General features: G+C 42.8%; 2 protein-coding genes across 4 annotated transcripts in view; one reads left to right on the top strand and one right to left on the bottom strand.

Moving 5' to 3' along the window:
- Positions 1 to 24896, bottom strand: part of LOC144267389 (lysosomal acid lipase/cholesteryl ester hydrolase-like) — a gene marked incomplete at its 5' end in the record, with an annotated part of 29631 nt that extends 4735 nt beyond the window's left edge. The window contains 7 exon segments of the mRNA XM_077821327.1: positions 614 to 812; positions 5883 to 6000; positions 6249 to 6362; positions 18344 to 18452; positions 22586 to 22641; positions 24709 to 24861; positions 24864 to 24896. Coding sequence (XP_077677453.1) covers positions 614 to 812; positions 5883 to 6000; positions 6249 to 6362; positions 18344 to 18452; positions 22586 to 22641; positions 24709 to 24861; positions 24864 to 24896 — 782 coding nt within the window.
- Positions 24897 to 25076: 180 nt separating this feature from the next.
- RNLS (renalase, FAD dependent amine oxidase) overlaps positions 25077 to 26282 on the top strand; it is a 141656-nt gene continuing 140450 nt past the window's right edge. The window contains exons 1-2 of one of the 3 annotated variants that reach the window (XR_013346687.1): positions 25077 to 25386; positions 25930 to 26035. Coding sequence is in view for 2 of the 3 variants with exons in the window: in XM_077822373.1 (XP_077678499.1) it covers positions 25251 to 25386; positions 25930 to 26035 (242 nt within the window). In the remaining variant the exon portion in view is untranslated. The remainder of the gene's footprint in view (positions 25387 to 25929; positions 26036 to 26282) is intronic. The other 2 variants (XM_077822373.1, XM_077822374.1) reach the window with 2 other exon arrangements.

Below are 26282 nucleotides of genomic sequence, written 5' to 3'. Positions count from 1 at the left end.
CCCTTTTCCACTGTAACAGTCAGATTGATTCACTGGTCCAAACTGTGTTTAAAGAAAAACAAACCAAGATTTGTTGTTTGAGATACAGCTCTCTCATATCCATGTTAGCTGCAACTATGTTTAAACAGAGTTTCTAATGGCAATCTTGGACAGTGACTGTCAGATACTGTAGCAAGGCTTTTGAACTTTTTTGTCCTTTGGTAAGTTCATATTCTAGTTAAAAGGCATTTGATTTAATTTATCCTGTCCTCATAATAAATTTAGTAATTCCAAGAGAACTCCAAGCATGATACAGAGAAATAGACAACAACACCTTCATATTTGTGTGTCCACTAATTCTGGGGGTGCAGTCTGACGTATCAATTGCCTGATTTTCTGAGATGCTTACCATCTACAACTGCAACTGACTTGAATGGAACTGGATGTGTTCAACACCTCTGAAAAAATCCAGGTGTAATTGTCAAATTGGGCATTCAAAATTACTGGACGCATTTTAGTGTTTTAGCCTAACTCTTTATTAGTTTCGCACTGAAGTAGTGAAAGCTTTCATAACACCACTTTATAAAACAAAATAAATTGATCACATCATTGTTTTTCCCAAATTACAGTCTACCTGAAAGCCCAGAATTTCTTTCGGTGCACTGAAAGGGTTATGTGTCGTCTAGACCAGGTGTTCCCTCTGCTGTTTCCTATCCAAACATCATAGCCTGCATCTGCCAGTATGAAGCCCAAGCTGTTATTGGGCAAATTGGTAATCCAGGTGCTGCCATCTGTAAGTAAACCATGCTGCAGAAACACAACAGGCTTTGGACCTGAAAGAGAGAGACAGACACATGCTGCATATTCCACACAACCAAAACTTCTGTGACATTGACAATAAAATGACACTCATGCCCCAACAGCCAAACTCCTGACTCCAACACCCAGTTCTAGCTGTAGAGGGATTAAGTTGAATCACCAGAGACACTAATGTGGAATTCCTTAAAGACACTTCTTACAAAAGGAAAACTACATAGAAGTATTCTCTCTCGTACTACTGGGTGTTAAACAAGAACAATTTTATGGAAAAAATTGTGTCTCTCAAATGCTATCACTACTAAATATGGAAAACTTGGGAAAAGATTTGAGGGAATGGCTTATAATTACCATGGCTAAATGCATACTAAAGGTGTACTTCAATATTAGTCCTATTATATTGATTGTCAGAAAACATATTTGTTGTGTACTTCAGGATCTAAGCAGTACATGCCTAGAAAGATGTATCAAGTTAGTGAGTTTCATCCTGATTACTAGATATACAGCCTCTCTCAGCCTCTTCACGTAGTCCACACTAATTCCCATAATAACTGTATCTTGATGCGGCAGTTCCTCATGATCTCCTCCCACCATCATGTGGCTATGTTCGTTCCCCTCCTAATCATTGCTACAATACTGTGAATCCCGAAGTGGGGTCCCTGGACTTCTGCGGGTCTGACGTGGGCTCTGCTGAGATCTGCCCCGGAGCGAGGGCCAGCACATACTGGAACAGCGTTCCAGCTCTTTTTCCATGTAGGGTATGCCATTTTGTTCTCAAAACGGCATCCTCTGCACAGCATGACCTCTGACGCACTAGGCATGCCAGGTCATGCTGGAAGGGCCGTTCCAGTAGTACCAGAAATTAAAGGGGTCCAGGACACTTAGTAAGATGCCAAAGAGTTCATTGGGGGAAAAAGTTTGGGAACCATTGCTATAAAATTAACTGGTTTGGGGTTTTTTTTTAAGTGTCATGGAGTCAGTGCCAGAGAAGCTTATACTACTGCATTTCAGACCTTTTTCCTTAAAGTGCCCTGACATGAACCCCTTTCACTGCACTTATACCCATGGACACCATAATTAGTAGGTTTCAGAGTAACAGCCGTGTTAGTCTGTATTCGCAAAAAGAAAAGGAGTACTTGTGGCACCTTAGAGACTAACCAATTTATTTGAGCATGAGCCTGCTGCAGTTTCCACGGTATGCATCTGATGAAGTGAGCTGTGGCTCACGAAAGCTCATGCTCAAATAAATTGGTTAGTCTCTAAGGTGCCACAAGTACTCCTTTTCTTTTTACCATAATTAGTAGTAATTCCAGTTTGATCTATGTTGTAATCACTTGACCAGGGGACCTGGTGTCCAGAGTACACTGGTAAGTACAGGAGCCTTCCCTGTCCCCTCCTGAAAACAACTAGCAGCTCAAGCCCAGCAAGGAAATGACTGTGTATTTTACTGCACAGGACGTTGTGCCAGAGAACAGAGATTTGAACTGCTTGAAGGGGATGCTGCTACCTAAGAGTTTTTCTTGCTTTCATAGAATCATAGAATATCAGAGTTGGAAGGGACCTCAGGAGGTCATCTTAGTCCAACCCCCTGCTCAAAGCAGAGCCAATCCCCATTTTTGGCCCCAGATCCCTGAACGGCCCCCTCAACTCACAGCCCTGGGTTTAGCAGGCCAGTGCTCGAACCCTGAGCTATCCCTCCCCGCCATTCTTTCACTAGGATCTTGACCAAGCTGGGACTAGCACCATTCACCTTCCTGCCTTTGAACCCCCTACTGTCTTTCCACAGTTGCCCACCTCTCCTGCTTCCCCATCCCTAACACCATTGCAACAGTTTGTGGAAACATTTAACCACCCCATGGCACTCCAACAAAGCAGTTAAAATAGACAACATAGCTCAAGTTCCCGGGAGAGCCCTGCAGTTCCACGGATACAGATTTCTATCCACAGACAAATTTGTATCCACGGAGGTCTCTAGTCACAGAACATTTTTTGTGAGGGGGGGTTGGAGTCAGAGTGGGGTCGGTACCATACTGGTAAGAGTTAAAAATCTACTTGTATCATTGGTGTTGATGGCCCATTAAGGGCACTCAGCGCTCACGCTGGGCCATTGAAGAAACTCATCCCACCCAGCAGGTCTTCCGGCAGATCCCTCAGACAACAAGAAGCTGATGGCAAACCATGCAAGGACATGTGATATGCTCCTGTGACCCTGGACTCCATCTTGGGCCAGTAATTTTCCATACAAATGGGCAATGGGCTTTATTTGGGATGGTGAATTTCCATGCACATAGAGGATATAAATTGTAGTTGGAACATCTCCATTCTGTCTTCATTTCCTGCTTCATTTCTCCAGACTGGATTTCTATCAAGGAAACTTTGAACAAGGACTAATGATTCCCAATCTGTTTGGGTGATTCCAGAGAGGCTTTTTACAAGTTAGCAGACCATTCCACCACTACTACAAACCTGACATAAATGATTGCCAAGTGCTTATATATATATACACAATCTATTAACCATTTTAACTCTTTTCTTTTATTAAGAAATCTTTAGTTAGTTTACTAAGGATTGGCTGACAGTGTGGTTTTCGGGTAAGGTCTGAGATACATATTGACCTGGGGTAAGTATCTGATCTCTTGGGAATGGAAGAACCTCACATATGGGGAAATGTATTTTCAGTAACCACTCAACCTATTAGACCAATTTGTCTGGATGGGAACCAAGGCCTGCAATGCCTAAAGGGAACTGTGTTTGACTTCTTGTTAACCAGTGTGGTGATACAGAATTTCTTTGTTTCTGGTTTGGTGAATCTAATTATAGAATAAGTCACCAGTGTTTGGAGGACTGTCTGTCCCATTTCTTGGGGTTTGCCCTAAGCATGGCATTCTCAGTGTGGCCCACCCCGGGCACCCAGTCATGAAGGGTTTTCACATTACATAGGCAAGTGTTAAACAATAACCAAACTTACATGAATTCAGACACTGTTCTGAAGCTTTTCTACGACTGATAGATTGTTGAAACCCATCATAAACTTTCTGTACTTCTTCCCCATCCCCTTATCATTGCTGATCATCACTTCAATAACAACCTCATTTCCAATCCAATAGCTCCCCCTGATGGATTCATTTAGCCACACCATCACTCAGTGTACAATGGAAAAAAACAACCCCCCCAAAAACAAATATGCATTGGTAACATTCACTTATTTAGATTTTAAAATATAAAGAGATGCTCATCCATGGCTCTAGATGCCCTATCATCATCAACACGACAAATAAATTCACAGCAGTATTAAATAATCACTTTACACTAACTCAACAGACACCTACTAAGACTGCTTTACATCTCTTGATAGTTTAGCTGCGCACCATACCCTTTTCTATCAGTCCTGCATGGTACAGCCTGGGAACTGTCAAAGATTTTCCCTTAAGTAGGGAAATGCTGAAAGGCAAAGCAAAAAAAAAAAAAAAAAGAACAAAACAAAAAACTTCTCCAGGCTGGTGGTCTCTGTTTTAGATTTGTGGCTGGTGATTCTTATGGATAAGCAATAACGTTGCTCTCGGCAGGACAACTGATTTAGATCTCAACACCTGGATTGCAGCAGTGGCATTCTAGTCATCCTGGCTTCTTTTTCATGCCCAACATGGTTTATACTAACAAAACTCAGTTTTCCATACCCACAGGCAGAAATCTTTAACCTCTCCTGCCTTCAGTTTGTCAATTTTTTTTTTACTCCCTCCCCATCCTCTCTCCATTCCCCATTATTTTGCTTGTATTTTTCCTCTTCCCTCCCACTTCCTCTCTCCTCGCCTCCCTCCCCATTCAGTACTCCTTCCCTTGTCCTCTCACTATGCTGAGATCCTCACCTGCATCTTCAGTCTCAGTTCCTCATATACCCTTCACTGTCCTCTTGTGACCTTTAAAGTGCACTTCACTGCAGAATTTTCTTCCCATTTTTATACAGTTAGCACTGTTTAGCTATACTCTAGGGATTAGCAGAGGGGAAGCAGACTACCTGTACATTTGTACACTTTGCAAGGACAGTGCTCAACCTCTACAAGGTCGCTTGCGGATGCAGAGTGGATAGGCTTAGTTTAGAATAAGATGCAAACTTTACATATAAAAACTCTTGTCCTCTTGAGCATTTTCATAATTTGTTTGAGCCGCTGCATTTGGTTATTTGTAGTCTTCAAAAAAGCAACAGTTGAGAGGAATCTCTTATTCCAAAAGAGTTCCCATTAGACAACCATAGAGCCCATCTATAGTCAAATGGCAATATAAATATTGATTTTCCCCATAACAAAAAAGTTTTGGTTTATAAATTTTAAAGAAACAAGTGATCACATACTTTCAGTGTTTCAATACTGAATTTATGTAAGAGATTAGAAACCTAACCGTAGTAAATGAGACAAGTAGTTTAACATTCAGTTATTTGTTATACATGCTTTAGTTTAAGCCATGGGATCACACAGATAAAACAGATGACTAAGTGAAAGACTGGTTACCCATTTGAAGACTGACAGACAAAAAAACCCAGGAAATAAGCACTTCTCTAACAAGGGCCCAGATCACCCCTCTCTGCTCCTAGGATCATGGGGAAGGCTGAGATCCAGTGGCTCCCTAGGGTACAAGCACAGGGATGGTGTTGGGACTATTCAGTAATACTCTTTCCCCACTGTCAGTGCCCTGTGGAAGCTCCACTAATGATGCTCCAGAAGTCTTCGGGCAGAACTAGAACATAACTTTGTCTCTGTGCAACCTACTACGCAGCCACAGGACTCTGCCAATGGCAGCATGGCTTCTGTAGGACCAGTGCTGTCAGCTGGGGATTGTGGGGGTTAGGAATAGTGCAGAGCTGTGGGGTAGAGTAGGCTGTGGGAGGAAAACCCTTTCAGGGCAATACAAGGAAGGGCCTTCTCCATAAATCTGCCTTTACTGGATGTAAACTCCATGAAACCAAACTCATGGGATTTTCTGGGACCCCTGTAAGCCTCTTGAACATATGTCTATGATCTAAGTTAAATTCCTTCCTAACCTAACCATAAGGATACAGCAAGTGTCCTGTTTAATATTGACATCAATTTTACCTGTGTTGTCAGCACGTACTCTCCCTTGAGGTATTCTGTTAACACGAAGTATGTAGCCGTCCATGGTCACAACATCATATTCTTCACTGGGGTATCCCCAGTAGGTGATGATCTCACTCTGCAGGAGGAAAAACCAAAGTCTTTTGTCTTTAAAAACAGACTGTCAACAGGTTTTCAAAGGCTTTCCTAGGCCATGTATTCACTCAGGATTTTAACTGGAATTCTATTTCAAGGAATACTGAACTGTGGGCCATTATCTATTGTAGGCTCTGTCGGTTTAATCCACAGACTTACACATTTAACTACTAGCAATGTACATTTCAGTGTTTCACAGAGATTTCCCCCACCCTTGGACACTTTACTTACAATATTCATAAATGTTTCAGGATCTAAAGGTGTGTTATCAACAACAAGTCCTTGTACTGATACAGTTCCATGGATCAAACATGTCACAACTACAGCTAACCACATCTTGGGTCTCTTGGGAAAAAAAAAAAAAAAAAAAGTGTGCTGTGTTAGTGCCCTCAGAATCAAGGGTAACGTACAGAAACCGTATCAGTTATTACTTAATGTAGCTTACTATGATTCGTGTTTATTCTGCAGTGTTATATTCTAGGAAAAATATTATGAAGTCCTGTTTTCTGCGTGGTTATTCTACTGGTCATTAATTAATAGGATAGCCTCAAACAAACAACAACATCACTCACATAGTTCAAGACTCAGCAGATGTAGAAACAAAGCGTAGATAACACTTGCACTGTACCTTGTTAATACATGGTTTACAATAACAACTAGAGATGGGGTTGAGCTGGAAAGCAACTACAGCTGGATCAAAACTTATTCAGCATTTGATGGCTTTGGACCCCCAGGTTTTGGTTTGGCCCCCATGTCTAACAGCAATAACAACTGCTGAATCCAGCATTTCCTTATAGTTGACGTCCAGCTGGTTTAAAGCCTTCCCATCCATATACAAGGGCTACATAATCAAGTGCTAATCTCTATGTTAAGCTAATTGGAGAAGAGTTCCAGAAATACTAGTAGCTAATGTACAGGACAATAATTCTCTATCAGTGCCCCGCACATACCATCTGAAATTGTAAAGTGTATTAAAATAGACTGGCATATGCCTAATTTTTAATTTCTATTTTCATTGTAGACTCTCTCTCAAATTCACTTCCTTCTATCTTGTCACTGAACCCAGAAAGTGCCCTGTGTTTCCAATCTATTGCTTAAGTAATACAGACCTGAGAGAGGCCTCTTTGGACTAATCTCTGTCGGTATCTGGCAGGGGGAAAAAAGTCAGATGCAAAGAAAACCTATCACTCAACAATATTTGTTGGGTAAACAGACCACTCTAATAGAAAGTTAGCAGGTGTCTGTCTTTGCAGGTTATTACAATTTTGTGGGCACATGTATTTTTATTAGCTAATAAATCTAGGAGTTTATTCTTAGTTTGCTACATAGCCTAGCCATTAGGAGTTCCAATCCTGCAAACGCTTACACTTGCCGTAGCCCCATCGAAGCCAATGGTTCTACTAATGTGAGCAAGTCAAACAGGACCTGTCTTGTGATGTTGAACAATGCTAAGTATTGTAGTGAATAACATGCCTCCAGTGCAGCCTGATGTGCCAGGATGGCCTACTTACTGCTGCACACATTCCAACAGCAGAGAAAGGGATATGCCACCTTTTTGTAGTTAGAGTGGGTCTGTATTACATTTCTCTTGCACTAATCAGATCATAAAGTGATCTGTCTCCCATCAATGCACAGAAGAATAGGTGTACATTTTCCACCAGCATTAAGTGACAGAATAGCTCCCTTTAAGGTCAATCTCACCTGCCTCTTCCCCTCTCTAGGCAGTACTATTATGATAGTATGGAAACGTGTGTACTCATCTAAGGAGAAATTTTGCAGGCATCAGTATTCTGTATGCACAAATATTTCTTTTAATACAGCTAAACAAGTCTACCCAGCAGTTTGTCATCTTTTTTGTCTCTATCTGATTCTGAACAATTCAATATATATGGTAAGAGCCCAAACAAAAGAAGCGCTTTATTTCTAGGCTTGGAAGGATTACATTTGTATTGGTAACTATCGATAAACATTAATTTCACCATACACATACAAACAGACAAAAAAAAATTTCCTTTGATAATAGAAATGTATACGTAGGCAAAAAAAAATGCTGTTTGAGAACTTATTAGAGGTGATTTAAGGATATTTAATTTCTATGTTTTGACATGTTAAAACTTTATAACCATTAAAACACAAATTGTCAACATCACATTTGAATCTCAACATCTCTCATTAAGTATTGTCTGACTCCCTCCCATAGTTTCCAACAGAGAAAATTTAAATAAATAAACAGAAAAAAAGCATAAACCCCATAATTTTGTGCAACTGTGCAACATTTAAATTGGTAAAAATAAAAAATCCTATAAAATAAATGTTGACATTACCTGTCAAAATCATATATATATAAATTTTCTATTTCTGCCAAGTCTATTTCCTTTAAAAACAAAAACAAAAAAACTGGTTAAAAAGAGTTGCTTTGTCTATCTTAGGCTTATAGTGCTCATGATCATAGTGAAAGTGATACAAGAATTTACTACAACAATTTTTAATACATTTTCTAAAAATACAGATGTAAGCATAAATCACACCATATTACACTGATTAACACACCCTACAAAGGGTGTGTTGATCAGAACAAGTATCACACACACATTCTATTGTTTTGTGAACAGCCCATCTCTAAATTATTTTTCCCGGTACTACACCTACCCTAAAAAGCACAGGTTACCAGCTTCATGTAGATACAGGAGTAGGATAGCTCCTTTGGAGGGATTCAAGGACAGGATTCAGAGCACCTGTGACGGACAGTGCTAAAACAGGTTTCAGAGTAACCGCCGTGTTAGTCTGTATTCGCAAAAAGAAAAGGAGTACTTGTGGCACCTTAGAGACTAACCAATTTGGTTAGTCTCTAAGGTGCCACAAGTACTCCTTTTCTTAGTGCTAAAACAATGTCAGGTTGTGGGAGGTCAGAGGAGAAGGAACAGTGACAGTATATGGCACTAGGGGAACTAGTCTCTCCCCCCCCCCCCCCCCCGACTAGCATGGTTTGCTGTACTTTGTGTCCCTCACTAGCCAGACCTTAGAGTCATAGAGTCTAGTATTTGAACTGTGGCTGGGGAGGCAGGGAGAGAAATAGGATAGAAAGAAGAGATATAACTCCATCAGACTGTTACACATGTAGGTTATCTGCCACTCTTTACAAATCTAGCTGAAGTCAGAACGCCAGCTCGAACAGGTTGTACTAAATTCTATTTCACCATTCAGCAAATATTTATGAAGGTTTTAATAATATTTTCTTTAGTGAGATGCTTGATATTTTAGCAGGCCCTAATTGCATTGGCTTCCAGTTATCTTATTTGTCAAGAACACTGTCTTTGTTAGAGTCTCCATTTATTATAGGATAAAGCAGTAACCTACTACAGAAGAAGTGTTCTGCACAAATGCTTTTGAAAAATCTTTAATAAAAGAAGATATAGCTAGGAGTCAAATGGGTTTCCCACAAAATGGAGTAGAAACAAGAATGCTGGCCAAAACATATTAGCGAGGGAAAAATCAATATTTAGGTCTTTTAATCTGTATCTTTAATGCAAACATACTTCCAGAGCCAAAACCTATTTCTCAGGAGCAGTGATGTGGTGGAGGGAGCTTTGGGACTGTTCATTACAAAATACATACAGACACTGACAGAATATGAATTTATGCTTGAAATATCCTTTTCTTTGAAGGTTACAGCACATGCAACAATATTAATATATCTGCCTAACCTCACAGTTGTCATTAACAAAAAAGTCTAAGTACTAAAATACAGAGTTTTGGTGTAAGTTTTGTAGACTATAAGGAAGAAAGGTTTCGCGTTTAAGGCACTGGGTTAGGAGTCAGTATATGTAGATCTGTAACTGGCTCTACTATAGACTTCCTGTGTGATCATGGCCAAGCCACTCAGGCTACATTTTTCAGACATGGGTAAGTGGGTGCATTGTTCGCCCTGTGAGCCCTCAGAGGAACATGGGTGTCATCCACAACTCCTAGCCCACTTTCCTTCAGTGCTTTTGGGTAGAATGCCCACAGTATGGAGTTGAGTGGTTCTGCCCATGGGCTAGATGATATAATCAGGTGTCCTCCTGACTATGGAATGCCAGAAGTCCTCAAGGCAGTAAACTGAGATATGGTAGCCGTGTTCCCTATAGACCTTTAGATAGGTCCAGAGGCCAGTGCGCCCAGAGTAGCAATGATCCAGAGAAGGACAAAGCATGCATAGCAATTTTGTGGCCCTCTCCAGGTCCTCCCTCAGCTCACCTCTCAGATACGTCACAGTGGCGATCTGGGGTTATTCTGACTAAACCTGATAAGGAAACATACAAGTTGGCTGCCCTGATAATATCCAGCACTCCTTTTTTACGCAATCCCCCTTTCAGCGCTGGCTGAGTACCTGTAAGATGTATTAACAGGAGAAAGGTCACTCACAGTATATGGACAGTTCCGACACTGCTGTTGCTTCGACTCGTTTCACTGTGTCCCCTCCTCATACTGGTGTGCTTAAAGAACAGAGCTACTTAGCCGGGCCTTCAGTGAGACAAGGTGTTAAAACACACTTAGGGCTAGTCTACACTAGAAGCACCACAACGGCACTGCTGTGCCAATGCAGCAGCGCCACTGTAGCACATCTGGTGAAGATGCTCTATGTCGATGGGAGAGAGCTCCCCTGTCAGCATAATAAAATCATTTCCATGAGCGGCGGCAGCTATGTTGGCGGGAGACTGTCCACACTGGCGCTTAGGTCAGTGTAACTTACGTCACTCCGGAGGGTGGCTTATTTACACCCCTGAGCAACATAAGTTATACCAACAGAACCTCTAGCGTAGAGAAGCCCTAAGGCAGGGGCTACCACGCTGGAACAAAAAATAATCCAAACTCAAACAAACAAGTTAAAAACAATAACTGTATGTAACAATTTTATTAAAGACAAATATACAATAAAAATATTAAATGATTGAAATCATTAGAGATATTAATACTGCTCTTTAATTACTAATGGCTATGCTGGCAATCACACTAGGGCATGTGACCACACACTCCCTAATGTTCCTACCAAAAGTGTCTCCTCCTTCAGTCCCCCACATTTCAGGTACCCAAGTGGTACATGTGGAGGCATGTTGCAGGCCGGTAAGGAGATGCTCTTAGAAACACACTTTATTATACTGGGAATTGTAGTGCAGATCTTGATGATCTAGGCAGATTAAAGCCCTTTCACTGATGGAATGTGCCTTAATGGTATAAGATTAAACCTTAACTACCTAGCTAGCTGTAATACAGGATACTCACACAGGATACTTCCTTTTCTGGCTGAGCGCTCAGAAGACTGGTGCAAGCATGCAGGTCCTTCCTGGGGATCACTGGAGAGGAACTAAAACATCCACACACTTCTGGAACAGTGCTGACAGTCTTTAAAGCTTGGTTCAGATGCAAGCAGGTCAGGTCTCAGGATCCAAAATCCTAGATTGGGTGTGGGCTGGCTGCAGGGCAAGCAGGCTGCAGGTGGTGGAAGGAGAACCAGGCTGTCTCCTTCTGTTGCTGTCAAGAGAGGGCAGGAGGAGCAGACTGCACCCTCTTGAGGCTCTTCTGCGGGCTGGGGTTACAGACAGGTCACTTCTGGGCCTGGCAGTGCTATGCTGGCTGGCTGTAGGGAGACCTCCTCTCTGCTTCGCTCCCAGGCTGGTCTTGCCACACGGAGGAAAGCAGGGCTATTTGTAGCCTCCCTCTTGCTTTCCCAGGCATCCGGGGCTGGGCCCAGGGTCAGAAACTGCTTTCAGTGCTGCTGCTTGCCTGTCTTGTGCCGTCTAACTGGCTGCTGGGGACTTCAGTTGTCTCTCCTCTTCCCATTGGAGGAGAGTTGCCAGGGTGACGGGGGTGGGCGTGTTGTGTCCCCTTCCTCTTCCCTACTGCTGCCAGGGTGGACACCAGTGCAGGACTCTGTTGTGGACCCCAATCCCACAAGGTGCATCTCTTCTCTTGGGACACAGCCCCCTTGCTATTAAAACCAACTTTAGCACCAAAATATGAATTTTTAAAAAAAAATAATCACAGAAACCTAGAGCTGCAAGGGACCGTGGGAGGTCATCTAGTCCTGTCCCCTGCACTGAGGCAGGACCAAGTAAACCTAGATCATTCCTGACAGGTGTTTGTCCAACCTGTTCTTAAAAATCTCCAGTGAGGAGGATTCCATAAGCTCTGGTATAGGCTTCCAAGGGAGGTTAACTACCCTTATAGTTAGCAAGTTTCTCGTATCTAACCTATATCTCCTTTGCTGCAGCTTAAACCCATTATTTCTTGTCCTACCTTCAGCTGACATGGAGAACAACTAATCACTATACTCTATGATAGCCTTTGCATATTAGAAGACTCTTATCCGGTCCCACCTCGGTCTTCCTTTTGCAGAACTAAACATGGCCAGTTTTTTTAACCTTTCCTCACAGGTTAGGTTTTCTAAACCTTTTACGATTCTTGCTACTCTCCTCTGGACTCCTTCTGATGGTGGTCTCTGAATTTGTGGTCTCTCTAAACAGACATGCTAGTCACAAGCAGAGAGTATAAAAAAAATAAGGTTACAACGTATCTACCCTGCCACTCCTTTACAGCAGTATGGTACAAAGACAAAAAAGGAACATTTAATTTACTATATTCTGATGTATCCTGAGTGTGGACTGGCACACAGTACTAACATGCAAGCTAAGTGGCACCTTATGTAGAGAGGGGAGAGAGAGAGAAAAGAAACTTGTAGTACTGCCCTATTAGTTTGCTGTGCATTTAAGATATTTTTATGCCACTACACAAGCACAATTAAGGGAGAATTATTTCTTTCAGTGTGGCAATGCCATCCAGACTGATAATTTATTCTGAATGCCAACATTTTATGACAGAATAATATGGCAGACTGACTATAACTCACCCAGTTTTTTTAGTCCTTCCTCAGGATAAAAGATTTAGAAAACCTGCCCTATTTTTGTTCTTCCCCCCTGGCCCCTCTTCAATTTGTCCACACCTTTCTTAAAGTGTGGCACCCAGAACTGGACACAGTATTCCAGCTGAGGCCTCACAAGTGCCAAGTAGAGCAGAATAATTACCTCCTGTGTCTTAACTCCTGTTAATATACCCCCTGAATTATATTAGCCTTTTTCACAACTGCATAATATTATTGACTGATTCAATTTATGGTCCACTATAACCTCCAGATCGATTTCAGCAGTTCTACTGTTTAGCCCCTTATTCCCCATTTTGTAGTTGTGCATTTGATGTTTTTCCTTCTAACATATAGTACTTTCCACTTGTTTTTATCGAATTTCATCTTGTTGATTTCTGACCAATTCTTCAATTTATTAAGGTCATTTTGAATTCTAACCCTGTCCTCCAAAGTACTAGCAAGCCCTCCCAGCTTGGTATTATCTGCAAATTTTATAAGCATACTCTCCACTCCATTATCTGAGTCGTTAATGAAAATATTCAATAGTACCAGACCTAGGACAGACCTTTGCAGTACCTCACTAGATACGTCGCCCTCCTTCCCCCCCAGTTTTACAGTAAACCATTAATAACTACCCCGAGTACAGTCTTTCAACCAATTGTGCATCCACCTTATAGTAATTTCATAGACCACATTTAGTTAGTTTGCTCATGAGACTATCATGTGGGAACGTGTCAAAAGCCTTATAAAAATTAAGATACATCACATCTATAGTTTCCTCCTATCCAGTAGGCCAATAACGCTGTCAAAGAAGGAAATTAAGTTGGTTTGGCATGATTTGTTCTTGATATATCCACGCTGGTTATTCCCTAAAACCCTATTATCCTCCAGGTGCTTATAAACTGATTGTTTCATAATTTGTTCCAGTATCTTTCCAGGTATAGAAGTTAGGCTAATTGATCTATAATTCTCCAGGTCCTCGTTGTCCTCGTTTTTGTTGAATGGTACTATGTTTGCCCTTCTCCAGTCCTTTGGGATCACACCCATCCTCCATGGGAGTCAGAAACTAGGCCTAATTGCTAGCCAAAATAATGAAGGCATAGGCTTTTCCACCCACCAATCCCTTTGTGGGTCCTTAAAGAAAGACTCTAGGGAGAAAAATAGGCTACTGGAGCAAGTTTCACCATTGTGGCTGCCACCACCCCATTTCCTGGACTTTCATCATCCTGATCCTGAGAGATGTTCTGACCAGACCGGGCCAGAGAAAGGGACCTAGGTGACATTGCCATCTCTACTGGCTCCAGCTGAATCCGAAATATCACCTGGATGAAATGGGATCTGACTAACAGCAGATTAGTCAGCAGATTTTTCTCTTTCCCCAAAAAGACAGGTATGACCATCTTTGATACCATCTAGAGAGACTGTTAAACTGGGGGGGGGGGGGGGGGGCAGGGATTCCTACTAAAAACTCTACAGAGTAAAGGAACAAGGGATGTTGTTAAAATGAAAGCATTACTTAATACTTTACATTTCAAATGGTTTAACTAATTTTCCTTCATTTCCTTATCTTTAATTAAAAAAATCTTTTAGACCTTTTAATCATGTGTTTACCATATTAAGCAGGCTGAGGTCTCTGTATACCTAATCCCGCAGCCTGTTTAATGCTGTTTAATGTTGGACAGTGACAGGATTATGTTAACACCTTTGGCCCATATATTCCATCTAATACAACAACGGAAGTACAACAGGTATTTCTCAAGAGTGTGTGTGTGAGAGAGATATATATGCAACAAGCTTCAGTCAGTTACAAAACGGGCACTTCAGAGGTGCAGCTATTTGGCTCTGCCACAATTAAAAGGGCCAGCCCCAGAAAAGCACGCTGAGAAAAATATATTCAAGAACTGGGGATCCCTGCACTCAGGAAAGTGAGTAGGGAGCAGGAAAACACCAAGGAAGGGATGGCTTCTCTATTGCGTATATCACCTTCATCACATCCATATGCACATACATTGTAATAGGAGAACTAATGAGATGAGAGAACTCAAATATTAAGAATACCCCTAGATAGGAATAAGTACTGAAAATTAATATACATTAGTGAACAAGATACCTACCATAATGCAGCTTTAGAGTATGCAGCAGCCATACCATTGTACCTTACAATTTTGTCCGCTTTTATGCTCTAAACAGGTTGAAGATGGATCAGTATTTGGATGGCAGACCTCAAAGGAACATCAAGGTGCTACAGCAAAAGGTAGCAGCAATTCAGCTGACACTCTCATCTGGTGGCAGTATCGAACCAACATCTTGGCACAGTGTTAAGGGGAGTGTCCTTTTGAATGAAATCTGAAATTGAGATTCTGACTATTTATGGTCACTAAAGAATTATGGCACTTGTAAGGGTAAGGGAGCTATCCCAGCTATCACAAAATGTATCACTATCTTGGGCACCTTCACTAAAGGCTAAATGTTCTAGCTGGAAAACTGGCAGTAATTGTGATTTAATGAGCTCAGTATTGGGCCCATGGGTTACTTGCTACTTAACTAGTGTCCTACCACATGCATCCTTCATACAGAGGTTTTCCTAGGTCTTCTGCTTCTTGGTGCACACTTCAGCAATAGACTCTACCCTGGAGTGGTTATAGCTCTTGTAACCACTCTTGAAGAACCTCCGATATGAGACAGCTCATTACATTATCAATATTTACTGATTGCTCTTGAAAAATTCCCAGGTTTTTGAAAAAGCCAGTATACGTGTTTTTATTGATTTTCACCTGAATTTTGGCTTTTTTGGGACCTGGAAATTTTTAAGAGGGCAAGTAGACTGGCCCATACTAAAGGGCAGGATCAGAAGAGGGCTCTGCCCACCAAGGGGACTAGTACACATGGGTTGCAGCCTTCCCCTGACCTCCTGACCCTTCAGTGCAGCCCAGTTTGCTTCCCCACAACTTGTGCGGGGAACAAGATAGGAGAGGAGCCAGGTTCCAGCAGCCGAGATAACCCACCACTGCAGGGAGTGGAAGGCTTCCTCAACTGGCACATGGTGAGTACCCTCTGAGATTACCACCCCTCCACCTGCCTTTGATTATGGGGACCCCTACCCCACTTGCTGACTTCCTTTTCATTTTTACTGATACCCTCCCATTTTTTAAAATTTTTGAATTAAACCCGATAAATTCCTGGAAAATAAAAAATGAAAATAAAGGCCCTAACTCATACATCATGTAGTTCTTTCTGGGGGCACTCTTGTCTCCCTCTTTCCAAGCAACCTTGGTGACTGACTTACCAGCTGAACATAGAGAGATTTTCCTTCTAACTGTAAATCTTTGGTTTCCAAACTCTCATTGATGTCTGTATTCACATTTAATAAACTCACCTTCTGTAAAAACACCAACAGGGACTCTATATATCACTCTTATTTTCTTCTGAGATTTCACTTGTACTCATAGCTTTCTGACTGCTTTAGATGCCTACCTCTAAACCCAGAACTGTAATGTCCAGCTGACCCACTTCTACTTGATTTTAACTAGAATAGCTCACCAAGGAAAATCTACCAGTCCCAGCAGAACCAATCCTGTTTATCTATAAATTATATTGATGAATAGTAGGCATAGCACATTTCCTAATCATACACCAGACTCTTTGGTAAAATAAATCACTCCCAAAACACACAATTAAGTGACATGAAAAGTTATGATTCATAAAGGAAAAAGTAAATCTAGCAATAGAACACTACTCAACTCATTGCAAAACTAACTTCTCTTGGGCCTAAAAAGTCTTCCAGAAGATAACTGTAAAATGGGATTCAAAACAAAAAAGGAATCACTTTAAACTACATTGAGCCCCAGTCATTGTAATGCATGGAATGTCTTAACTGGAGATGTATATACACCTGCCTACTGTTTTTTTCACTCCATGCATCTGATGAAGTGGGTTTTAGCCCACGAAAGCTTATGCCCAAATAAATTTATTAGTCTCTAAGGTGCCACAAGTACTCATTGTTTTTGCTGATGCAGACTAACATGGCTACCACGCTGAAATGTTTACAATGGTTACCACGCCTGTTACAAATAGAAGTGTTACTGGCCTGTTGCCATCTCAAGCTCAAGTTTTCTTGAATATGAGCTCAGAATTAATGGAGGTATATAAGAAGCCTTTACATTTTTCTAAAATCAGATAACTATATTCAGAAGTAAAGCCATTATCTACCCCAGTTGAGAAAATAACCTAGATCTCTATAATTTGCCTCAAACTTAGTAATGAGCTCAGTTTCCAACTGATAAAAGCATTTTCTACTGAAAATGTATGTGGTTTGAAAGCCCCCCATTTTAGCCTGATCACTTTTTATAGTATGATACGTAGGATTTGCCAGCAGCAAACACTAGAAATACTAGAGTGTTGCAATCCACAGGGGACTCAGCTATGTCTACACTAGACCTTAGAGCAACACAGCTGTACCGATGCAGCTGTGCACTGTAAGAGCTCTCGTGCAGCAGCTCTATACTGACGGGAGAGAGCTCTCCTGTCAACATAATTAAACCACCCCCAACAAGTGGCAGTTGCTATGTCAGTGGGAGAAGCTCTCCTGACAACATAGTGCTGTCCACACCACCACTTATGCCAGCTAAATTTATGTTGCTCAGGGGTGTGTTTTTTCACACCCCTGAGTGACATAAGTTTTGCTGACATAAATGGTAGTGTAGACATGACCTTAGAAACAAGAGGCAGTATGGCAGGACAGGGAGCCAGATGTGGCATGATTTGTAGTGCAGGGCCCTTTGGTTGGACTGGATATGGTCCATAGTGAGCTTTAATTCACCACTAGATAGATATAAATCATTGCATTAAGAATCATACAATTCATTTAAAAACAGCACGGTGCACTGTGAGATGTTTGGGACAAGGGCTGTCCCTTTTGGAATATCTGGAAGATGTCCAGTACATTGCAGATTTTATCAGACAAATGATTGAAATTTCCCAAACTTTGGTATATGCCGAAGCAGCCAGGACAATGTGGAAGATGTATAGATTAAGATGGACAAGCCATTAAGAATTCATGGTGGGATTGCAGGGGATGCAACTGATTTCATTTTTCTAAGGGGGTTCAATTTACAAAAGTTTTGGAAACACTGTAAAGGAAAATGATAAATATGGTGACCACACTAAGTATATTTGCAAACTACACGTTTTGATATAATGCCTAAATGTCCACAGATATAAAGACTCGAAAGGTTACATTTGTTATTCTAGTTAACAGCAGGTTGAACGGATTTTTCTATTCTGAATTCAACAAACCATTTATTAAAGGAGTTATAGGCAGCTGGGCAGGGAATGGAATGGTTTTGAGGTAATGGGTCATCTCGTCCCTAAAAGAAGGATGAACTAAAAGAAAGATAAAGAATAGAAAAAGTATACTAAAAATACCCACTACTTTAATAATGCTCAAAATCTTGGAATTCAACCCCGGCTGGGGCAGACTGTACCAGACAAAGATTACAGCCAAACTTCTCAAAAGTAACCCACGGGAGCTCCAAGTCCTTGGCATCTCTGAAAAAAAAATCAGGCTTTAAGCCCCAGATCCTCAAAAGTATTTAGTAGCCTAATGCCTCATATTCCTTTCTCTTACCAGCCTCCTATAACCCCTGTAATAAATGGTTTGTTGCAGTCAGAAGAAAAAAAATCTGTTCAACCTGCTGTTAACTAGCTTAATAAATGTAAACCTTTTGAGTCTTCATAGCTGTGAACGTTTAGAGCATGATGACTTTAGGAGCCTAAATACCTTGAGGATTTGGCCCTAGGTGCTTCAGATTGGTACCCAGAAGCGGACACACCCAAAATAACCAGTCAGAGAACACTTCAATCTCTCTGGTCACTTGATTACAGACCTAAAAGTGGCAATACTTCAACAAAAAAAACTTCAGAAACAGACTCCAAGGAGAGACTGCTGAATTGGAATTAATTTGCAAACTGGATACAATTAACTTAGGCTTGAATAGAGACTGGGAGTGGATGGGTCATTACACAAAGTAAAACTATTTCCCCATGTTTATCTCCCACCCCCCACTGTTCCTCAGACATTCTTGTCAACTGTTGGAAATGGGCCACCTCGATTATCACTACAAAAGGTTCACTCCCCCGCTCTCCTGCTGGTAATAGTTCACCTTAAGTGATCACTCTGGTTACAGTGTGTATGGTAACACCCATTGTTTCATGTTCTCTATGTATATAAATCTCCCCACTGTATTTTCCACTGAATGCATCCGATGAAGTGAGCTGTAACTCACGAAAGCTTATGCTCAAATAAATTTGTTAGTCTCTAAGGTGCCACAAGTACTCCTGTTCTTTTTGCAAATACAGACTAACACGGTTGCTACTCTGAAACCAAAATAAATGGTTACTTCTGAAAATACAGTATATCCTATGGCTCCTACTCTTATCTTCTGAGGTGCATGATCTTCAACTGAGGCCAGAATTTGGTCCTTTGAAATATATGTTGATAAAGGCTCTTTAGAATACCTACTGAATAATAATATTACAGCAAGAACATTAGAAACATTGAAAGTTTACAGCATAAACTACAGAAAGTTTTCCACCTTCCCACACTGTGACTTTCTACTATTCGGTTCTACAGTTTTGTGGTGGTTGTTATTTCTAACCCACTTCCCAATTTCTGCAACAGTTGGCATAACCGTTGACCGCCATTTCCTAATAAAACATCATATCGAAAAACTGATGTCTAACCTTAGACCTGGCCTTTGGTTTCCTTTCTGCTGGCCTATGCCCAGTCACACATTACAGTGGTGTTTTGCTCACTCTTGCTTAAAACATAGACATTGCCACACAAGGTACCATGTACACATAGCAAAAGAGGCATGTGCCCAGTCTCTGGACTGGAAGAAAGGCTTAACTGTGAAGTTGCTAGTTTTGTTTTTTTTTTTTTAAAAAGGAAGACTGCAATACTTTAAGAGAGTCAAATAATTAAAACAGTAAAGGAAGAGAGACATTCAGAGTTACAGGTTTCAGATGAGACTGGAATAAAGCTAGTCAGTGAGGAGGAGAAATACTTGGAGGGGGGTGGGAAATGTGAAAATTAAAGGAAAAGAAACAGTACTGGCATGGTGGTGACCCTTGCCCATGGAGTGAGTCAGACGTGGAGAATCTGAAATGCTAGTCATAGGTTGATGCTTGCAGAAGGTACTGACATTATTCTCTAGAAAATGTCATTAATACTGTATTTGAAGTGCAGAATTCTTTCTGATGAAGCACTTCATATTTTGTTTTAATCTAAATGCACGGAAAGGAAAAGTGTGTGATGGGAGGGGGTATGCTCCCCCCCCTCCCCATTCAGTGTTTGTTCTGTCTTTTTTGCCACCAGTGAAAGAGGAAAATAAAATAAATCCCCTTTGCTTGTTTCTTATGCTAATATTTAAAAGATTTACAAGAGAGTTAGAGGGTTCAGAGTTTAAAATGTTGCTGGCTGTTTAGGAGCTGTGTTGCAATGTGGTATAGCTTGAAAGTCCATCCTGAAAGAATATGTGGAAGGACAGAAAGACAGTATTTTCTTAAGTGCTTTAGATACAGCTGAGTGTTTTTCTTACTCTGCTGTACATAAGAAAGTATGTTAAAAGAATGGGGGGGAAAAATAGTGGACAAAACACAGAACCTCTGCCTCATTCAGGCCCTGCTTCATCCAGCATAGGATGGATGGTATAATTCAATATTTTGTTTTATCCTCAGTTGTTCAGCGTGTGGCTCCAGGCCTTATTTACTGCATACTATTCAAACCTTGCTTTTGAATACAGAATTAGTAATTTCCTCCGGGGTGTTTGTATGAGGTTCAACAGCATACTGTCAGAGTGCTTCACAAACACTAATGAATTTATTTTCACAACATCCTTGCGAGGTGAGGTGGTGGTTGTGATGCTGGCAGTTTAGGAGCCAGCTCATGCCAAAGTCCGTAGGCCTCACTGAATACTGACATAGCTGAAAACCAGTCTGGCCTACCTGTGTGTTCGTTTTGTTAAAATAGGTATTAGATTTATAGAGATGTGTATAGTGTTTGGATGTTATGAAATGCTTGAGAGTTGCTGCATGTATCAATATCACTCATAATATCTGTACCCAATGTTATAAGATAATATATTAAGTGATTGCTTTAACTATGAAAGTGTTTGCTATGAAACAGGAAACTCTCACATTCAGGAAAGAAATATTACCAAGTGTGAAATACTAGTTTACCACAAGAAGTGTCATCTCCTGCCCAACAAAAGAAGGCCTATACGCACCAGATGAGAGAACGCAGAGACTAGATTCACAGAGTTTAACATCAGTCACTCTCACCATCATTAGGGAGCCTTGTCTTGACTGGCAGGAACAGTTCTTTGCTATACGCTATTAACAGCAAATTCAGTGGATAATAAAGTCACTACCATCCATGAATGAAGCCCCTTAATTTATCTCTATAACTGAAACTTGAATGGAGGACACTGCAAGATTATTATTAACCTAGATGAGTCTAGTCACATATCAGCATGAGTTATGTGGTAACTGGGGAGTCTGTGGTCATGTATCTGACATCAAATTTAGGCCTTTGTGCTAAAACTAACTGCACATGTGTCTTTATAATACTGCATAGCCTGTTGTAGTCGGGGGAAGGCTTTCTGCGTACTTCAGTGTTTATATTTAGTCTTCTTTAGGAATCCCTCTTATTCCTATAGAGAATGTTAGGTTAAGTTAATAAAGCCAACTACAACCTCTTAATTATCCATGAGGCTTACATTCTGAGGAATCCCTAAATAACGATCTTTCTGTTGGATTTCATGAGTGTTACATGCCAAGCTTCCCTTAAAGAAGATACAACTTAATATATTATATCCTAAGAAGCCATGCCAGATTGTAATTACATTCTTATGCAGTAAGTCTTGATTTAATATTTGTAGGCTAAATAACATTACTTACCAATGTACTGTGTACAGCACAATCAGACATATAAGTAGTACACATAATATACACGACAAGTATTACAAATGGAAAGTGCATGATAAAGTATAATGTTGTATCTGATGTTACTAATTCAAATAGAATTTTAATTAAAGTTACACATAGCTTTAGCAATGGGGGTAGGAAGTTGAAATTTGTCTGGGAAAGGGTCCTTGTGGAGGAAAAGGACCTTCAAGTGCTCTGGTGAAAATTGGTTTTGATTTGACTGAGTTATATGTGATGGAACAGTGTACATTGTAAATCTGCAGTTCATTTTGTAGGATTATTTATGTATATCTGCAGTGCTGAGAGCAAAGATTGGCTGTATTGTAGGCCTCTCTCTCAGTGCTTCTTTTAGGTCCTTTATGCTGTTCATCAAGCCCTGCCTCATCCCTGTTCATCTTTTAAGAATTCAGCCTTGCAAAACAGATAGTTATTTACTTGCATGTCCCTAACATAAGGATTGATCATAATAAAATGGAAAGTTATTCTACATGCCTAAGAAAAAAATTCAGCTGTCCAGGATCAAGTAAATATTGTGTGCAAGATACAAATTTCCATCTGCTATGTATTGAATGAGGCAAAGCTTATAGCAGCCCACCTCATTCGTGGCATATCTTGTAAGGCGCATCAAGCAGTCTGTATGTACCTTGTAGTGTACAAATATTCAAACAAGCTCCTCCCTACTAACCTAGTAAGACACATGAGACTGGATGCTCTCATGAGGTCTGACTTTTGACATTTTTCCTGGGGAAAAGAAAAAAGTGAATTAATTTTTTTATATATATAACAACATTTAAGGTTGCACAGTTAACCACTCAGGTAAGCACAGTTAACCTCATCTCCATCAGGCCCCAATCCAAAAAGCACTTCAGCATGTGCATAATCTCAATAATGCGATTAGTTCCGCTGAAATCAATGAGACTATATGTACACTAAGGGCAGCCCCAAGTGCCCTAACTCACGACCTGTCCACATTGGCACGGCACTTAGAGCACCTGGACTCTGCAGCTGGAGTGCTCCTGGTAATCCACTTCCACAAGAAGCATAACGCTTGCTGTGCCTTGGCTGAAACGCCCCACCGTCAGTGTGAACGAGGTGTTGCATTACTGCACTTTGTTTGGCCTCCAGAAAAGTCCCATAATCCCCTTAAGTCAAGTGGCCACTCTTGTCATTGTTTTGAACTTAGCTGTAGGAATGCGGCTATGCCCTTTCAAAGTTCCATTTCTGACAGCCGGCATGCTTATCTGCTCCGGGACAAGGAAAGCAATTACTGTGGAATGCTGTTGTTGAGAGTGTTTGTGAGAGAGAGGGGGGAGGGAAGGGGATCTGCAGCTGTCTGAATTTACAAGACAGCATGTTAACATGCTCTCAGCCCCCCCAAAACCCACTCTCCCTCCCCCCACATACAGACAACACTCCCTGTCGTGCTCCACCCCACCCATTTGAAAAGCATGTTGCAGCCACTAGCATGCTGGGATAGCTACCACAATGCACTGCTCTCTGTTGTGTTGCAAGAGTTGCTAATGTGGCCACGCCAGTGCGCTTGAATCTGACAGTGTGGACACACTGCAGCACTTTCCCTCCTGAGCTCTCCAAGGGCTGGTTTAACTCACAGTGCTCTACACCTGCAAGTGTAGCCATGCCCCAAAGGTTAATCACTTGCTAAAGTGCTTTGCAGGACTAAGGCCTCACTACATGTCACAAGATGTGACTTACAAGGTTGTATGAAACAATTGTATGATATTCTATAGTACATTTGCATTTCCTAACAGTGTGCTTAATCATTGGACTTTAACAATCTTTTAACATCATTTTAATAGTATAGAAATTAATCTGAGGAGAAATATTTTAAGGCAATTAAAAGGGTTCATTGAAATGCATATATAAATGGAGACAGTACTTTCCCAAGTATATGCAATTCAAAAGAATTTTAGTATCATAATTATTGGTGGCCTTCTAAGGAAGAAATTAAAATATCTGACCTTGTATAGCTCTAAATTATGAATTTAATTTAAATGTTGAAAATTATAGGATGTCATGGGCAGCAAATCCTATGGGCCTGTGGTGCCTGGACACCAGGAATATTCTTGTATTCTTGGCCCGGGGCCTGGCTCCAGCAATGTTTGGGTCCGGGTGTCTCCCTCGGCCCCACCTTCTGCCCCCCCCCCCCGGGGCCATTTAAAACAGCCCGGGGCCCCCACTCACCAGTGGCAGCGCAGTGGAGCTGAGCGGTTTCCTCCCTACTCACTCCATGTGGTTGCCAGCCCCTCCCTGCAGCCCCTGGGTGAGGTGGGTCTGTGTCCTGCCCCAAGCGCCCCTGCAGCCAATGGGAAGCTGGGGTGTAGCAGTACATGGAGACTCCCCGCCTTCCCTGCCTAGGAGCCCCAGGTAAGCGCTGCACCCCTGCACCCCCTCCCAGACCCTGCACCCCCTCCCTCCGCCCCCCAAACTCCTTCCCAGAGCCTGCACCCCCTCCTATCCCCAAGCTCCCTCCCAGAGCCTGCACCCCTTGCCCAAGCCCAGAGCCTACACCCAAACTCCATCCCAGAGCCTGCACCCCTCACCCCCTCCTGCACCCCCAGAGCCTGAACCCAGCACCGAAACTCCATCCCAGAGCCCAACCTCTCACCCGTCCTGCACCCCAATCCCCTGCCCCAGCCCAGGGCCTGCACCCCAGACCTTCTCTCCCCCACCCAAACTCCCTCCCAGAGCCTTAGACAGGTGGCGGGTGGAGTGGGGCGGGGGCGGCTTCTGGGCATCACCAAAATTTCTACAAACCTGCCACCCTGGAGTCTCTTCATGCAGAGTCACTTGCAGGATTGGGCATTCAATTAGCTGACTTGTCGTTTGACTCCTGTAGAGGGAGTGTGGCGGGCCGGAGGAGAGAGAGGAAGATATGTATGCGGCGTGTGTACGGATCGTGCTGGGCAGGGATTTGTTTATCTAGGGTCGGGTACGGGGTACACATATGTAGTTTGTGCGTGTCCCTGTCTCCCGTGTGCGCACGTGACAGAGCTCGCCCATGCATACAAAGCAGTGGGAACCCCGCCCCATTGTGAGAGCTCGTCCCCCCCCCGAGCCCCGGCAGCCAGGAGAGGCAGCGTTAGTACGCGGCCCTCTGGGGGCCGGCTCCGACAGGGTGGCGCTGGACTGTCACTGCGGGCCAGCGGCCCGGCTGCTCCCCCTGCAGGCGAGCGGGGCTGGGGCAGGCTCCGCCGGGCACCGCGCTGGTTGGGCCCGCAGCAGCAGCGGGAGGAGCCCGGGCCCGCCGCCCAAGCGCAGGCTCACTACCGTATTCCGGGGACAGTCTGTGTGGGAGAGCCGGTCTTTTAGTCACATCTCCGTGTAGGCCAATGGCCGGCGCCGCCATGGCGCGGGTGCTGATCGTGGGCGCCGGGCTGACCGGCAGCCTGTGCGCTGCGCTGCTGCGGAGAGAGCTGCCCCAGCGCCCGCTGCGCATCGTGCTGTGGGACAAAGCCCGGGACGCAGGTGAGGCCCTGCCGCGGGCAGAGCGGCCTCTGCAGGGACGGACAACTCCCCGCCCATGCACGGGGACAGGGGAGCAGGGATCAGCCCCGGGCACGGGCGCATAAGCACTGGGGATGGCACCCCGGCTTGGAGCCAGGCATCAGCCCCGGGTCAGCGCAGGGCCCGGGTGTTCGCATGCCGCAGGGGAGGGGACGTGAGCAGTGCCCCATGGAGACTCTGCACAGCATAGCAAAGCTGCCAGTCGGGCCTGACGACAGGCGCGGAGAGAGGGACTCTCCTCCCCAGGCTACTGAGCGGGGCTGGGGCTCCAGCATGTGCTGAGCAAGAGCGAACAGCTGTGCAGGAAGGAGGCCAGCCGAGGGCTCTGGGGGCTTCGCCTGGAGAACTGGGGCGCTGACCGCCCCTAGGGGCCAGAACCAGACATACAAACATCCTGCTGGAACGTCATTTTTGTAACCCCCTCATGTTAGGCGCTAACTGTGTCCGGGGACAGTATATGTGGGGGAGCCTGGCCCTCTTTTAGTCACGTCTCCGTGTTCCCAGGAGGAAGAATGAGTACAAGCAGGAGCCCGCACAACCCTCGCTGTACAGCGGATCTGGGAGCACAGTACATAACGCTTAGGCCCGCCTATGCCCCAAAGCATCAAAGGTGAGGTGGTGAATGAAAAGCTGTTGCAGCTGTAAAAGGATTAGGGAAAGTAACAAGCGAACGAGCGTCATCTTTTTAATAATTCATGGTGCACTGCCCAGTCTAGGATACAAACGTACAGGTGATGACACTGAACCTTTAAAAATAATTTTCAGCTGTCAAAGGGTAGTTATATATTATAGCGTTCTCTTACAGGGGTTACTAACAACACCCTTGTCATTGTTTATGGGATTTGTTTATTTTCTGC

This window comes from Eretmochelys imbricata, chromosome 7 (assembly GCF_965152235.1).
Source record: "Eretmochelys imbricata isolate rEreImb1 chromosome 7, rEreImb1.hap1, whole genome shotgun sequence".
Taxonomy (NCBI): Eukaryota; Metazoa; Chordata; order Testudines; family Cheloniidae; genus Eretmochelys; species Eretmochelys imbricata.
This window is presented reverse-complemented; position numbering and strand designations above follow the sequence as displayed.